This window comes from Macaca thibetana, chromosome 5 (genome assembly GCF_024542745.1).
Source record: "Macaca thibetana thibetana isolate TM-01 chromosome 5, ASM2454274v1, whole genome shotgun sequence".
Lineage (NCBI taxonomy): Eukaryota > Metazoa > Chordata > Mammalia > Primates > Cercopithecidae > Macaca > Macaca thibetana.
The window spans coordinates 31633697-31648557 of record NC_065582.1 but is presented as its reverse complement, the minus strand read 5'-3'; the positions used below and the strand labels follow the sequence as shown (position 1 = coordinate 31648557).

General features: G+C 37.7%; 1 protein-coding gene across 2 annotated transcripts in view; it reads right to left on the bottom strand.

Moving 5' to 3' along the window:
* GASK1B (golgi associated kinase 1B) overlaps positions 1–14861 on the bottom strand; it is a 47891-nt gene that overhangs the window by 29188 nt on the left and 3842 nt on the right. For both annotated transcript variants that reach the window (XM_050789862.1, XM_050789863.1), the window contains exon 3: positions 1676–1890. In XM_050789862.1, the coding sequence (XP_050645819.1) occupies positions 1676–1890 (215 nt within the window). The remainder of the gene's footprint in view (positions 1–1675; positions 1891–14861) is intronic.

The following is a 14861-nucleotide window of genomic DNA, read 5'->3' as shown; positions in this document are numbered from 1 at the left end:
TTCATGACCAAGAACACAAAAGCAAATTGCAACAACAACAACAAAAGATAAATAGATGGAACTTAATTAAACTAAAAAACTTTTGTATAACAAAAGAAATAATCAGCAGAGTAAACTGACAACCCACAGAGTGGGAGAAAATCTTTACAAACTATGCATGACAAAGGACTATTATCCAGAATCTACAAGGAATTCAAACAAATCAGCAAGAAACAGAAAAAAAAAAAAAAAAAAAAAAAAAAAAAAAAAACCATCCCATCAAAAACTGGGCTAAGGACGTGATGAATAGACAATTCTCAGAAGATATACAAATGGTCAACAAACATATGAAAAAATGCTCAACATCATTAATGATCGGGGAAATGCAGGTCAAAACCACAGTGTGATATCACCTTACTCCTGCAAGAATGGCCATAATAAAAAATAATAGATGTTGGCATGGATGTGGTGAAAAGGGAACATGCTTGCACTGCTGGTGGGAATGTAAACTAGTACAACCACTATGGGAAACAGTGTGAAGATTCCTTAAAGAACTAAAAGTAGATCTACCATTTAATCCAGCAATCCCACTACTGGATATCTACCCAGAGGAAAAGAAGTCATTATACAAAAAAGACACTTGCACATGCATGTTTATAGCAGCACAATTTGCAATTGCAAAAATGTGGAACCAGACCGAATGCCCATCAATTAAGTGGATAAAGAAAATGTGGTACACATATACCATAGAATACCACTCACCCATAAAAAGGTATGAAATAATGGCATTTGCAGCAACCTGGATAAAATTGGAGACCATTATTCTAAGTGAAGTAACTCAGGAATGGAAAACCAAACATTGTATGTTCTCACTCATAAGTGGAAGCTAAGCTGTGAGGATGCAAAGTCATAAGAATGATACAATGAACTTTGGGGCCTCAGAGGAAAGAATGGAAGGAGAGTGAGGGATAAAAGACTACACATTGGGTACAGTGTACACTGCTCAGTTGATGCGTACACCAAAACCTCAGAAATCACCACTAAATAATGTACCCATGTATCAAAACACCACCTGTCCCCCCAAAACCTATTGAAATTAAAAAATAAAATAAAATTTAAAAATAAAAGTAAACCTGAACACTAGTTCAGGCCATGATGGGAAAGGGTGGTTGGGCATGCCTCCTTATACCTTTTTCTCTTTGGAATTCAGGCACAGTTGACCAGAATTAACATTAAAAGAGAACCTAAGATCGACAAAACAAACTCTCTTTGTAGCAATAAGATACCAGCATGACAGACAGTGGGCCCTGAAAGAAATCAAAGTATTTTACTCCAAGATGTATTTCCTTGATATATTTTGAAATGGCCCTGCCAAGCTCTCACTTGTGCGGAAAATCTACATTCTGTAGAGAATCCCCTTCCAGATCTTTTTTCCTGGTCCAGGAGAGATTAAGAGTCTGGTACCTCTTTAAGTCTGATAAGAAACATTTACAACCTCTTCTCTCTGAAGCCTGCTACCTGGAGGCTTCGTCTGCATTTGGCCATTATGGCCAAAACCACAATTACTTTTGCACCAACCTAATAGAAGGTATCACCAGCTTCATAAAAACTCCAGGTGCTGAACATTCCTTAGTGTCAGGCTAATATAAGTCAGTGCCAGTCTTAGGTAACTGTTTGCTTAATTTGATAAACTTACCTGTAACAAAAAATCAAAGAGTGCCATCTTGGACCACTCATGATGATGTATTTCAGTACAACCCGATTCAGGCTTGGGTACTCGGCCGTTCTGCCAGCATTTCTGTTTCAGCAACTGCTGATAAGTTCCCCAGGTGAGCTTAACGGAAGAATGGGTGTCATTACTTGTTGGAGATAAAGATGCATCCCAGAGAATGATGGGGCACGGGCGGCCATCTATGGAATCAGAAAAACAAACACACTTTCAGCACATTACTGACTCAGGGTGTGCCTTTGAGCAGGTCGTTCACTCTTCTCACAGTCTCACTCTCACCTATCAAATGTGAGAGTATGATTTGACAATATTTTATGGTCCCTTTGTCTTCTGAAGTTTTAATACTTTCATACCTCAGTGCTTCCTGTTTGAAGTCTTATAAAGCAGAAAGTTATTGTTAGACAACGAAAAAAAATTTTTAACAAGATACTTTATAGATGTGGCAGGAATAGGCTACTAAGCACCAATAACAACGTCCTATGGTTAATGTGGTTTTATTCCACATCTAAAAGCAGCCACCACAAAAAGGGAAAGAATCCAGACATTTATAATTGTCTATTCAACGTCTGAGTGGAGCTGCTCTTTATTTGTAATAACAACTGTCTGATTTTCTGAGGCCACATTATGATGTCAGGAAGAAAAAGAATTTTTAGAAGTCGCAAATTTAAAAGTGAAATTGTATGGTTCACACCAATCACTATAATCTCCAAAGACGGGAAAAAAAGAGGCAAGAGGTTTTTTCTTTCCTGATAGAAACTGTGCAAGCACAACAGTGTTCTTGTTAAGGGATCATTTATTCACACACAACCTCAACAAAGTTCATTTAAGCAGATGTCAGTTCTTCAACTGCATATGCATAGATGATCTTTTTTAACCTGTCACTCAATTTGTTTTGTCTCACTTTTGGAAGTTTGGAAATGCAATTTCTTTCATTGTTAAACTGTACAAAGAATGATGGGCCCCAGTGAAATAATCATAAACAAGGAAGACCATGATCCAGACACATTAAACAACACTTCAAGCTTAAAACCAATAACATCATTCCCAAGCCCCCATTTCTGACCAATAAAGTCACAAGGAGATGGTGTTGAGCATTTTTGCTTATAACTCAAAAATCAGAATGATGCACCTGATAAAAACAACTAAATTACAAAGATCCGACAAAGCCCACTTAACTCATTCTTAACAGGCCTGAACAACAGAGGCCTCTGAAATTACAACTGGAATGTTCAGACTTGTCATAGGAATTTTTAAAACCTCTCTTAAATAGCCTCAGATGTTCTCAATATATAATTTTATGGTCTATTAGAAACTTTTATTTTGCCACCTTACTGTCTTGCCATGTTGTAGAGTTCTTATCTCCAGTCTTTAACACAGGAAACAGTCCTCTAACCACTCCTGAGTTTGGAGTTATACTAACCTTAATAGTTTTAGTAGCATTAACTTAAATCATTCTAATCACTTGCATTATAGTTCTGTTCAAAGAAAAATCTTTCTCCCTTTAGCCTTGCAATGTAGGCCAGGGCATGTGGAAAGTCTATTGGATTATGGAAAATATGCTACAATCATTCATACAAAACTAAGAGAAGAGTGGAGAAAGAAATGTGAGCCATAACAAAAGAGCTTCATTTGCAGCACACTCTCCTTCCAATTTCGCTTTACCTTAGTAAATGATTTGGGGTTCCTGGGACCTAATTATATCTTCTTAGATATCAGATAATTTTAAGTATGTATATCCCAAATACTATGCCAATTTATTTTAAAAGAATAAATTCCAGGTAAAAGCAATCCATCATGCTGTGGAAGACAGCACTGGGCCAGTATAACCAAATACAAATAGAAAATAGACACATAGCCTCCAAAGGTGTGCGCTTCAGGCGTCTAAAAATAAACACCAAGAAGCTCTTTCTATCAGTGTCTTTGAACCAAAGTTATACACAAAGAGCACTTAGCATGCTCAGGGCTAGAAAGTATTCAAAGGGAGTTGAAACCTAACAGTGAACTTCAACACACATCAACACACGGGTCAGAAGGACAGCAGTTTCCTCAGCAATTCATATAAGGCCTTTGGAGAAATATGGAAATGATCTACATAAACAATTGAAACCTGCTGGGCTGTTTTTCTTCCCTTTAGAAACATTTGTTTCTAATTGTAAAACTAATTAAAGGTAAATCCACTCATTTCATGAAATACAGAAAAACATAAAAATGTGTAGCTAAGAAAATAAAAATCAACCATAACCTCCTCTCCCAGTAATTGGTTCTGTTATTTGTATATTTACCTCCAGTATTTTTCTATCCCTTTCTTTCTCATCTGAATAGGTAAACTGCTTCTAGAATTTTTTTTAAAGAGTATAACTTATGATTAGAGCTCAGACTCTGGAATCCAACACAATTCTGGTCACATTATGTCTTAGTTTTGTAAAGTTAGAGAAGTTATGTAACCTTTTTAAACCTTGTTTTTCTCACCTGTAAAATGAAGCAATAACATACCTTCAAAACTGACCTTATTAGGAAGAAATGAGATCGTGCATCTAAAATTCCCAGCATGGTACCTAATATAAACACATGCCCCAGAAAGGTTTTGCTCTGATGACTATTACATATATACATCACATAATCACATAATTCATCAGGCTTCAACTGACCTTTACTATTTCTTGAGGATTTACTGTGCACTAAACACTATTCTAGAACCGGAAGCTACATACATGAATAGATAAATGTCAAGTTTTTTGCTTTCATGGAACTTACATTTCTACCAGGAGAAAGAGGCAAAATTTATGCAAAGAAAAAAAGCTATTTGGGATCATCTTGTATGTAGAGTTTGTCATAATTATTTCACTAAATATTATACTATAAATATTTATTTCAATTATTTTTAAATAGTGCCACTGTAATTGTAATGCAATAATCTAGCCCAGTGATCAGCAAATTTTATAAAAGGCAGATAGTAAATATTTTAGGCTTTGAGGGCCTAAAATATCACAACTATTCAACTATGCCACTGTTCAACTCCATTGTAGCCCAAAAGCAGTCATGGGAAATATATAAACAAGTGGTCGTAACTATTCCATTAACATTTTATCATGTATGCCGAAACTTAAATTTCATGTGAGTCTCAAGGGTCATAGCAATATCACTAATCTTCTGATTTTTGTGAATCATTTAAAATTATAGAGACGATTTTTAGTTCACAAAATAAAAACAGGCAGTGGGCTATTTTTGGCCCACAGGCTATACATTAACCCCTAATTTAATTTATGAGTATACTGTATGTCAGTCACCATTTCTCAATTTTAGATCAACAAATTTTTGGAATGACACATTTTCTATACTAATCATTAAAAAGGCATTCTCAAACTGCCAAAGAAAGTGTTCAACTGATAAGTATAATTGGTTTTCAATTAATAGCCTATGTTTTTCTCCCAATCCATCCCTTTCCCCTCAGCAAAATCTTCTGAATGCCGACTATCGCATAGACATTCTTTCCTGCCCTGCTAGAAATCAGTGCACCTCAGGAAAGGGGATTCCCAGAGAACCAGAAGAAAGCATGGTGAGCAGCAAGACTTAGACTGAGTCACAGATGGCTGTGGTTTCTTTCCACACACAGGTCTTCTTGCTACATATACATGTGTGGCCCTTGCAGGTAATAATAGTAGTCACTATAACTCCAGATCTCAGAGCAATGAGTACTTCTGTGAGGAGAATTCCACTTCTTTTAATATATGGCTTTTGAAAGAATTAAATGAACCTTGATGGATTTGAAGAGATGACAGAAAAATTGCCTCTGAAAACAGGAAACTGGTTAAAGCAACTTACCCTGAAGTGTTTCAGAGATGAGAAGCATTCATCTCTCCACATTCAGGTTTGTCAAAATGATGCAGTACTGAACTCACCAGAGAAATCTCAACAAGTGAAGAGATAAAATTCTGTCACAGTGGTGAGAAAGCGGGTTTTAAAAGATATGTGGGTGTTCATGTGAATTAAAGGTTATAGAGCTGTCCTAAAAAATGAGACTTCCCAGGAAAGCTTCTTTTTTTCTGAAATCTGAATATTTCCCCTGAATTTTGATGCTCTCCCAAGTCGTTTTTTATTCAAAAGCACAAAGAAGACATTCTTCTGAGAAGATGAACATGAAAATTCACTTAGAATGAGTGCTTTACACAATCTTCTTTGTCTAGATTTATTAAATGCCGTTCACTTTGAGCACTGGCTGAGTGGTTTTGTGGAATTATAGGTGAATGCTAAGCATGTTGGGTGGAGCTGTGAATGTCTGTGTGCATTTGTCACTGAGCAAAAACAAGAAGAAAAGTCTTGAGCTCTGAAATCAAAAGTTCTTTCTCTTGCACGGGCCATGTTCCAAGACTCCTTGTGAACAAGATAAAAAGCAAGTGACAGTCCAGCTCAAGTCCTTCATTAAAAACAATTCTACAATACCCATTGAAGAAAACAAAAGCCAGTCAGACTTGAGTGGCATCTTTGTTATAGGAAACAAATTCTCTTGGGCTCCATTGCAACTGTCAACAACACATTGAAGGAAAACTTTAATGCAAAAAGAAATAAACCTCTATAAGGTTTTCATGATTTTTAAAAACAGTAGGTGGGGAGGTAGGAGTCTGTAGATTACATAGGCATAGATTTTATATGGCCAAACAAGTCCTGAATCTAGGAATTTGTCCTAGAGCAAATTAAAATCACAATAAGATATGACTTCATCCCAGTCAGAAGGGCTATGATTAAAAAGACAAAAAGATTACAAGTGTTGGTGAGGGTTTGGAGAAAGGGGAACCCTTAGCACTGCCGGTCAGAATGTGCATTAATACAGCCATGATGGAAAACAGTATGGAAGTTTCTCAGGAAGCTAAAAATAGAATTACCATACTATCCAGTAATCCTAATTCCGGGTGTCTATCCAAAGGAATTGAAATCGGTGTGCCGAAGACATGTCTGTACTCCCATGTTCACTGCAGCACTATTTATAATAGCTAAGTTATGGAAGCAACCTAGGTGTCCATCATCAGAAAATGGATAAGAAAAATGTGCTATGTTACATATACACAATGGAATTCTATTATTCACCCTTTAAAAAGGGAGAAATCCTGTCATTTGTAACAACATGGATGAACCTGGATGACACTATTTTAAGCAAAATAATCCAGGCACAGAAAGACAAATACTGCATGACCTCATTTATATGTGGAATAAAAAAGTGGAACTCAAAAGTAGAGAGGAGAATGGTGGCTACCAGAGGCTGGGAGAGGGGGTTAAATTGGAAAAGGGTTGATCAACAGGTACAAAGTTTTGGTTAGACAGGACAGATAAGCTTTAGTGATCTATTGTACAGAATGGTGACTATAATAAATAATAATACAACGTATATATCAAAATTACTAAAAGAATATATTTACAATGTTTCACCAAAAAAAAGATAATCCTATGATTCGAAGAAGCCTAAAAAATAAATTAATTAAAATTTAAATTTTTTTAAAAGTAAGGTGATGGATTTTTAAATTAGCATAATTTAATAATTCCACATTGTAAACATATATCAAAAATCACCTTGTGCCCATAAATATATAGAAATACTCAACTGAAAATTAGATTAAATAATAAAAAAGAAGTAGATCTCTGGGTGACTCAGAATATGTTTCATATATTTATTTATCTAACTGTTTTTCACTTCATAGTTTGTTTTCTCTAGGCCTGAGTTAAAATAATCTCCATACTTCCTCAGGAGTTAGCTAAGTGTGAAGTTAAGGAAGCAGGAAAGGAGAATGTCTTGTGACTTCATTCATCACCAACTACCTAAACAACCTAAATCGCCAGTTCTCCTCTGAAAACAAGCGTTCTTCTTTGTTCCAACGAATGGGCAGGAACTTCTGCTTTCTAGGTCTGCCCTGAACTTCTGCTGTATAAATGGAAACTCCAAGACCCTTCCTGTCTCAATATTCCACTTTAAAAAACAGGAATCAAATTTGACTTCAGAGGGTGGTGATGATGTGGTCACTGTGCCAGACTCTACAATCACATTTGGCAGATGAAGTCTTGGTCACATCAGGGTGACTCAGTCCTGGGGGATTTAGCATTTGTTAATCCAGTTAAATCCATGAATTCCTGACCTGAGTGACCCTCTTACTTCTTACAGTGCAAAGCCCATGACATCACCCCCTTTCTTCAAACCCTTCAGTGACTCCCTATTTTCTTCAAGATAAAGTCCAGGCTCCTTACAGGACATAAAACACACTCACTCTTACTTACCACAGCTTAACTCACATCATGCCCCCCAAACCCTAATCTGTTGTTTTTCAGAACTATTTGCAATTTCCTGAACACACTCTGCTTTCACACGTTTTTCATAGTCTGTTCCCTCTATACTTTCTGCACCCATCCCATCTCTCACACCACCCACAGTGACTTTTAAGAACCAGTTCTGGCATTACCTCTTCCAAAAGTATTTATAATTTCCCACTCAACCCCCTACATACACATTCTAGGCTTAATTCTCCCTCTCTTTGCCTACAGGGCCTCCTAGAAATATCTCCGTTGATGTTTTTATCACACCCGTTTTGTAAGGTAGGTTTGCTTAACGGTCTCCTGTCTTCCAAGCTGAGAGCTCTGAAGAACAGCGACTACTTCTTAGTCCTCTGGATCTCCAGCTTTTGATGCAGTGTCTAGAACAAAGCAAGCACTCAAAAGTTCTGAACGCATTTTTGCAGAATCCCCCAATGTTCATGTATAGCTCTTAGAGTCTAAGGAATGGTCCATGGACCCAGAATAAAACTTTGCCTGGCATGACATCCTAGTAAGGTGTAATTTCACTGTCTCCATTCAACATGAATTGGGAAGGATTAGAGAAAAACTTGAGAAATAGAGCCAGGGATGTGCAGAGGTTTTGATGCCCTCATTCTGTCCAGCTTGTGCTCAACTATCCACTCCGATGTATCTCTTATACACTGGGACGATGAAAATAGGGGTGGTGGAAGCACTACTGCCTCTCTCCTTCTGAGCCCAGATTACTATCATGAGAAGGGGAACAGTTAGGCATCATGGCTACATTCAGGAATCAGGAGACAAGGCAATGGGAAACGTGGTCACAATCTGGATGGATGATTAACAGGGAAAGCCCCAGGCTGCAGTCATTGAAGGCTCACACATGATGTGAAGGGACAGCGGGAGGCAGTAAGGCACAGTTTTGAGGAATGAGGCTATGGAGTCCTCTTGACCCATGTCTGTATCCCAGCCCTACTGCACGCCACCTGTGGGCTTTCAGGGAACATACATTATTCTTTCATCCTCCGTTTCCCCTCAGGAAATGTGTATAAGAACATCTGATGTAGGGGACTGTTGTGACATTTAATAAGATAATGGATGCAAACTGCCTAGCACTCCACAAATAAGAGATCTCGTTATTATCCTCTATAAGCTCCAAGGTCCTTCTCTAAATGAAAAATGTAGGTGCCCATTTATTCTACTCAAGTAAACATCGATCTGGATAAACCAACTAAGAAAATCTAAAGAAATATATCACAAAGAGCTACATCAGCTTAGAAATGGCTTAAAAAGGGTGGCATTCAAGAGCGCTAGCTGGGCACGGTGGCTCATGCCTGCAATCCCAGCACTTTGGGAAACCAAGGCAGGTGGATCATGAGGTCAGAGGTTTGAGACCAGCCTGGCCAACATGGTGAAACCCTGTCTCTACTAAAAATACAAAAATTAGCCGGGCGTGGTGACAGGCGCCTGTAATTCCAGCTACTCAGGAGGCTGAGGGAAGAGAATTACTTGAACCCAGGAGGCAGAGGTTGCAGTGAGCCGAGATCTCACCACTGCACTCCAGCCTGTCTCGGGAAAAAAATAAAAGAAAAAAAAGGTGTTAGTATGTGTTAAGCAATGTTATATGTTATACATACTAACTCATTTAATTCTCATGACAACTCTAAGGTAAGTAATGTTATCATCACTGTTTTTATTATCATCATCCCTATTATACTAATAAAATATAAAACACAGAAAGATTAAGTAACTTTTCCCCAGATCACCTAGCTAGCAAGTGGCAGAATCCAGATTCACCTGCAAGGAGTCTACATTCCCCGTCAACACCCCAAAATACAAAGCTATTTGAATTACAAACTGTACCACTTTCCCCTAGTACCTAGGGCAGTGCCTCACACGTAAAAATGCCATTGAATTGAGTTGATTACAAACACATTGAAACTGTAACAATTCTTCTTTAACTTAGGTAGGAAGAGCTATCTAGCACCCCTGCACCTGTGTGATCCTTACAGCAACTCAGAGACAGCAGCTGATTCACTCCTACTGAAGAGCCCACCTCCTTGAGCTTGGGAAGGTGCTTAGTGAATCCTCACATCAGTGACAGGAAGATTTCCTCCAGAACACTGAACTCACACATGGCCCTGTAGTGTCAGCGCCACAAGAGCAGAGATTCCTGACTGTTTTGTTCACTGATGCAGCCCCAGTGACTAGAATAGTGGCTAGCACACAGCACGTGCTCAATAAATACATGTTAAAGGAAGAAAAGATGTATGTGATCCTATAGAAGACAATAGATTGCATGGAGTTAAGGCACATGCATCTCTTATGCTGTGAGTACTGTGGCAACCATTAATCACCCCTTTGATCCCAGCTGTGTGTGGGACCAAGGGACAAATTACACAGCAGAGAAGGTTGCCCGGTTCCCCGTTTGCCTATGAAGTTATGTAGTGAGCAAACAAGAGGACGCTGGAGCACAGCGCTGCTTAGAGCCGAGGCTCAGTAAACTTTTGTTCACTGATGAATGAATGTATTAAGCTGACCAGCTCAATTTGATTCATAAAGAAATAGCCTTAGGGCTTTTCTGAGGAAGAACACAACATACTTTCAATCCAACTTTTTAAAAAATAAAACATGATTATACACTCCTAAATAAATATTTCCACAAAGTTTGCCTATATGTCAAAGATTTCTAGGATTCGGAAGCCAGTATGTTCCCAGGTTGTGAGGACGTCTGTGTTATTCTCAACACTCCCTGCAAAATGACGATGTCCTTACCTGAGAGCCTGAAACAATATAAAATGCAAAGCTGCCATCCCTCTGCCTCGGCAACTGCACATTCACCCAGAACTCACAGTGCTGCTCACATAGGCTTGAAAAGAGAGTGAAAAACACACAACATATTTCTCCTCCTTTATAATACGAAGAGGCAATACAAGTTGGAAAACAGTGAGCAACTTGGGATCTACAATGAATTTAAATGGAAGTTTGTGGGGTGCCTGCAGTTTGTCATGTAAGCAGCCTTGACATACAGAATTCCTGGAACTGGCCTACCTTAATTCAGTCTGACAGCTCTGTGGAATAAAGCAGCATCCTAAAAATAAAGCATACATAATCTATCTTCCATGCTGGGCATGAAAAATAGTACAATGCTTAAATGCTACCAAAATGGTGTCCCTTGAGATTCATTCACATTATACTGTGCAGACTACAGGGGAAGCTCTGGCAAAGCTGCTAAATCAGAGATCACAGAAGCATGCTGGGTTGTCTCTGTTTTTATTCTCTTGATTTTTACATGGACATAGTCTGCTTTGTCTAATCCCAGATAAATACTTTAGGATATTTTCGCTTTTTTAACTATCAAAATGTATCAGCATCACACAGTATCTGGTGACTTTTATAGTAATTTGAGACTCTTGCAAGGAAAATTTGGCAGAAAACAAATATGTTCCGTCACATTGATACACATGTGATTGTTTATGGTAAACAAGAAAATCTGGTAAGCACTGGCACCTTGGCTTGCACGAAAAAAACTTGAAGCAGTGTTCACAATGATACATCAGTACTGCACTTGAGTAAAAATATTATCAACGTTAGATTATTGAGTTGAAAAAAGAAATTAAACAGAAATGTTGGCATAGTGGTAAAATCAGAAACAATCATGCTAAAATTTGTACATTTTTGACATTACCCCATGATTGTAGTAAGTTATATTTGTGAGGTAGTGTGGGTTAACAGAAGCAACATGAGGAAACTTCAGTGTCAGAGACAGAATTGGGCACAAATTCCAATTTCATTGCTCTCTAGGTAGGCGATGTAGGGCAAATTTTATAAGCTCACTGAGCCTCAGGATTCCCCTATTTAAAATAAGAGTAATATCTGCTGCGTAAAATTGTCAGGTGGTATAATAGACAACACACGTCAAATACAGTGTAAGTACTATATGATACATAACACTAGATTCTTTGTCACAATTGAAAAATACTTCCTTATTGCATACAAATATTTTAAGGCCCTTTGATGCTATATTTTAATTCATTTTAAGACTTCCTACACAGAAACATATAGGATGAAAATCTGCTCCAGTGGTAACTACTGGATCTTATATTGTGGCACACTGCTGGCTCTGCCTACTTAATTACTATCTTGCCCTTCCTCAAGTGCACCCTTCTCATTTTCTAGGATATCTTGGAGCATAATCTGTCAGAAAATAGTCTGTTATAAAGTACAATACCGGTAAGTCCACTAATTTCACACATCTTTTTGTATTCAAGAAGAATCATCTAGAACTCATCAGGTCACACAATCAAGATCTTGTCTCAGACTAAACTGAGCTAGCTGACTGGATCACCCACACCAGTTCTGCCAATTTAGAAAAACCCTAAAGATGACCTTTATTAATTGGAACTCTTTGTCTTTTAACTAAATCAACAGAGAGCTTTATCTGAAAGGCTGGGGCAGGCAGATTAGTTAATTTACAGCATTTGATTCCTTTTTACATCTCCCTTTCCACATCACATATCCATTTTATAATTACTCTGGGCCTCAACTTCTATATTTGTTAAATATTTGTCAGAGTCCCCAAACTCTATGTCACCTGGGTGCAGCTGGTAGATGATGATTTAATGAAATAATGCAAGCACAGTACTTAGAACGGTGCCTGGTATATATATCTAGGAAAATTGAATGACTCTTAGCTATGGTTAAGGTTGCTTTGTCTCCTTGAGGATAAAAAGGAGGTTCCCATCGCTACATCTGTGCATCAGTGTATAAGTAATCTGTTTCATTATATTAAATAACTATACTTCCTAGTAGGCTGTGGTGATAGAGAAAGACGACTTACCTTAGGGCCCCTTAAAGGATTTGTTGAGGGAAGCAGATTTGTGAAAAGAGAAAAGACTTGGAAATTAGAAGACAAAAATTTTTGCTGGACAACTCATCACATGTCCTTGAGCATTCTTCTTGCCTTTCATTCATCTCTAAATTGAGGTTTAAAAAGTCTACTGCATAGGATTCTTAGAAAAATTAACTAAGACAGCTTAAATATCTAAATTCAACTTGCAACACAGACTAACCACTTCCTTGGTGCCAGATATAAATTTATTTTTGTAAACATTAATCAAAAGTCAGAACAGAAACAACATTTAGGGCAGATTACTTACAGGCTTTGCTGGTTTCTCACTCTCTCAAATATTAAAAGATCTACTCCCAGACCAAGCCTGATCATCAGAGAAATATATACCTAAATTAAATCCTATTGTTCCTCCTGCAGAAAACTCGTATCAAATTACACTAAAGCGTGATGCCAACACACCACATTGATAGTCCTCACAAGAATAAGCCCTGTAAACCTTTCATTTGCATTGTAAGGAGGCTACAAAAACATTTTTTATTACATCCACAATGAATTCCTTATGAGATCCTCCAGGAGAAAGTCTAGCCTGGACTTAAGACTAAAAATGTTATTACGCGTCCTAAGTATTAGAAGCTAGTGGCTTCCAGTATAGATTTACTGTTTAGAGTCCAAGGAACAAGCAATGAACGCATTCCTTCATTCGTTCAAAATATTTATTGAGTTTCTACTATAGGCCAGACTCTCCACTAAGATCCAGAAATGCAATTCTAAAGAAAATGGGAAGTATCTTTGACTTCAGAGACCTAGAGAGTAGTGGGAAGGAACAGATGATTAAGCAAATGATTATAATACAAAAATGTATTATATAATATAATGATATAGAGCAAGCTGAAAAAGATGCTAGGTAACTAGGTAAGATCTGTTGCCTCTCTGGGTGGACTGAGAGGCTCAAATAAAGTCAAACTTTGACTAACAGAATAGGAGGGCCCTAGAAGAAAGCTACACACTTCTGTGGAAATCAGGGAAGAAAGACATAGTGAGGAAAAGACTAGAAATAGGTGGATGGGTAGAGATACTGAGAACCTAATGCTGTCTATACCATGACCAGAAGTGTTCTATTTATGTACTTTGCATCACTATAACAGTCTGCTTGAGTAGAATTATATTGTGTAGAGTATTCATAACTATATGAAATCATTTCATGAGCCCCTGAAGAAACTGACCTGACTTTGTGACTCTAAATGACTAAGTGGAAGAAGGTATCAAAGAGAGAATGTTGTTTGAGATATAATCTTAGAGATTTTATTTATTAAATTGAGTCATACCAGTATAGCCTTATTAGTTTATTTCCATCACCACTCCCATATGAAAGGAGAGAGAAATATCCAGGCTATATTGAGATTACAAACCCCTCCTTCAAATGAATTTTTGTTCTCAAAGATGCTGGAAATTCAGAGCAAAGAATTAAATACCTAAGAGGAATCGTGATTACAAAAGTTTAATTAAGCAGTTTTAGCCATAGTCTTATCACATAAGAAAATAATACATGAGACTTAGAGATTATGTGAGGAATTCAATGAACTTGGTACGTCCTGTGCTTGGTATAATAATAATAATAACCAATATTTATTGAAGGTTTATCTTGTGGCAAATACTGGTTCTAAGTGTTTTCCATATATTAACTAACAACAGTCTCATATGGTAGGCAGTATTGTCATTTTACAGCTGAGGAAACTGAGGCATAAAGAGACATGGCAACATTTCCAAGTCATAAGATTGGTAAGTTCAAACCTAGTTAGTCCAACTCCAGGGCCCAGGCTCTTAGTCACTACTGTATTCTCCCAACTTCCATCCAAGAGTGTCTAAGGGAAGCTCAAAGGACACATCAGAGAACCCTGCCTCAGGATGTACCCAGGAGTTCATCTTCTCCTCTCTGGGGCCTTTATGACATGAAAATGAATGGGATTACAGCATAACAAGAGGGATCCTGTGCCCTACTCTGCTCAGAACAGTCGGTTGTGCCTATTG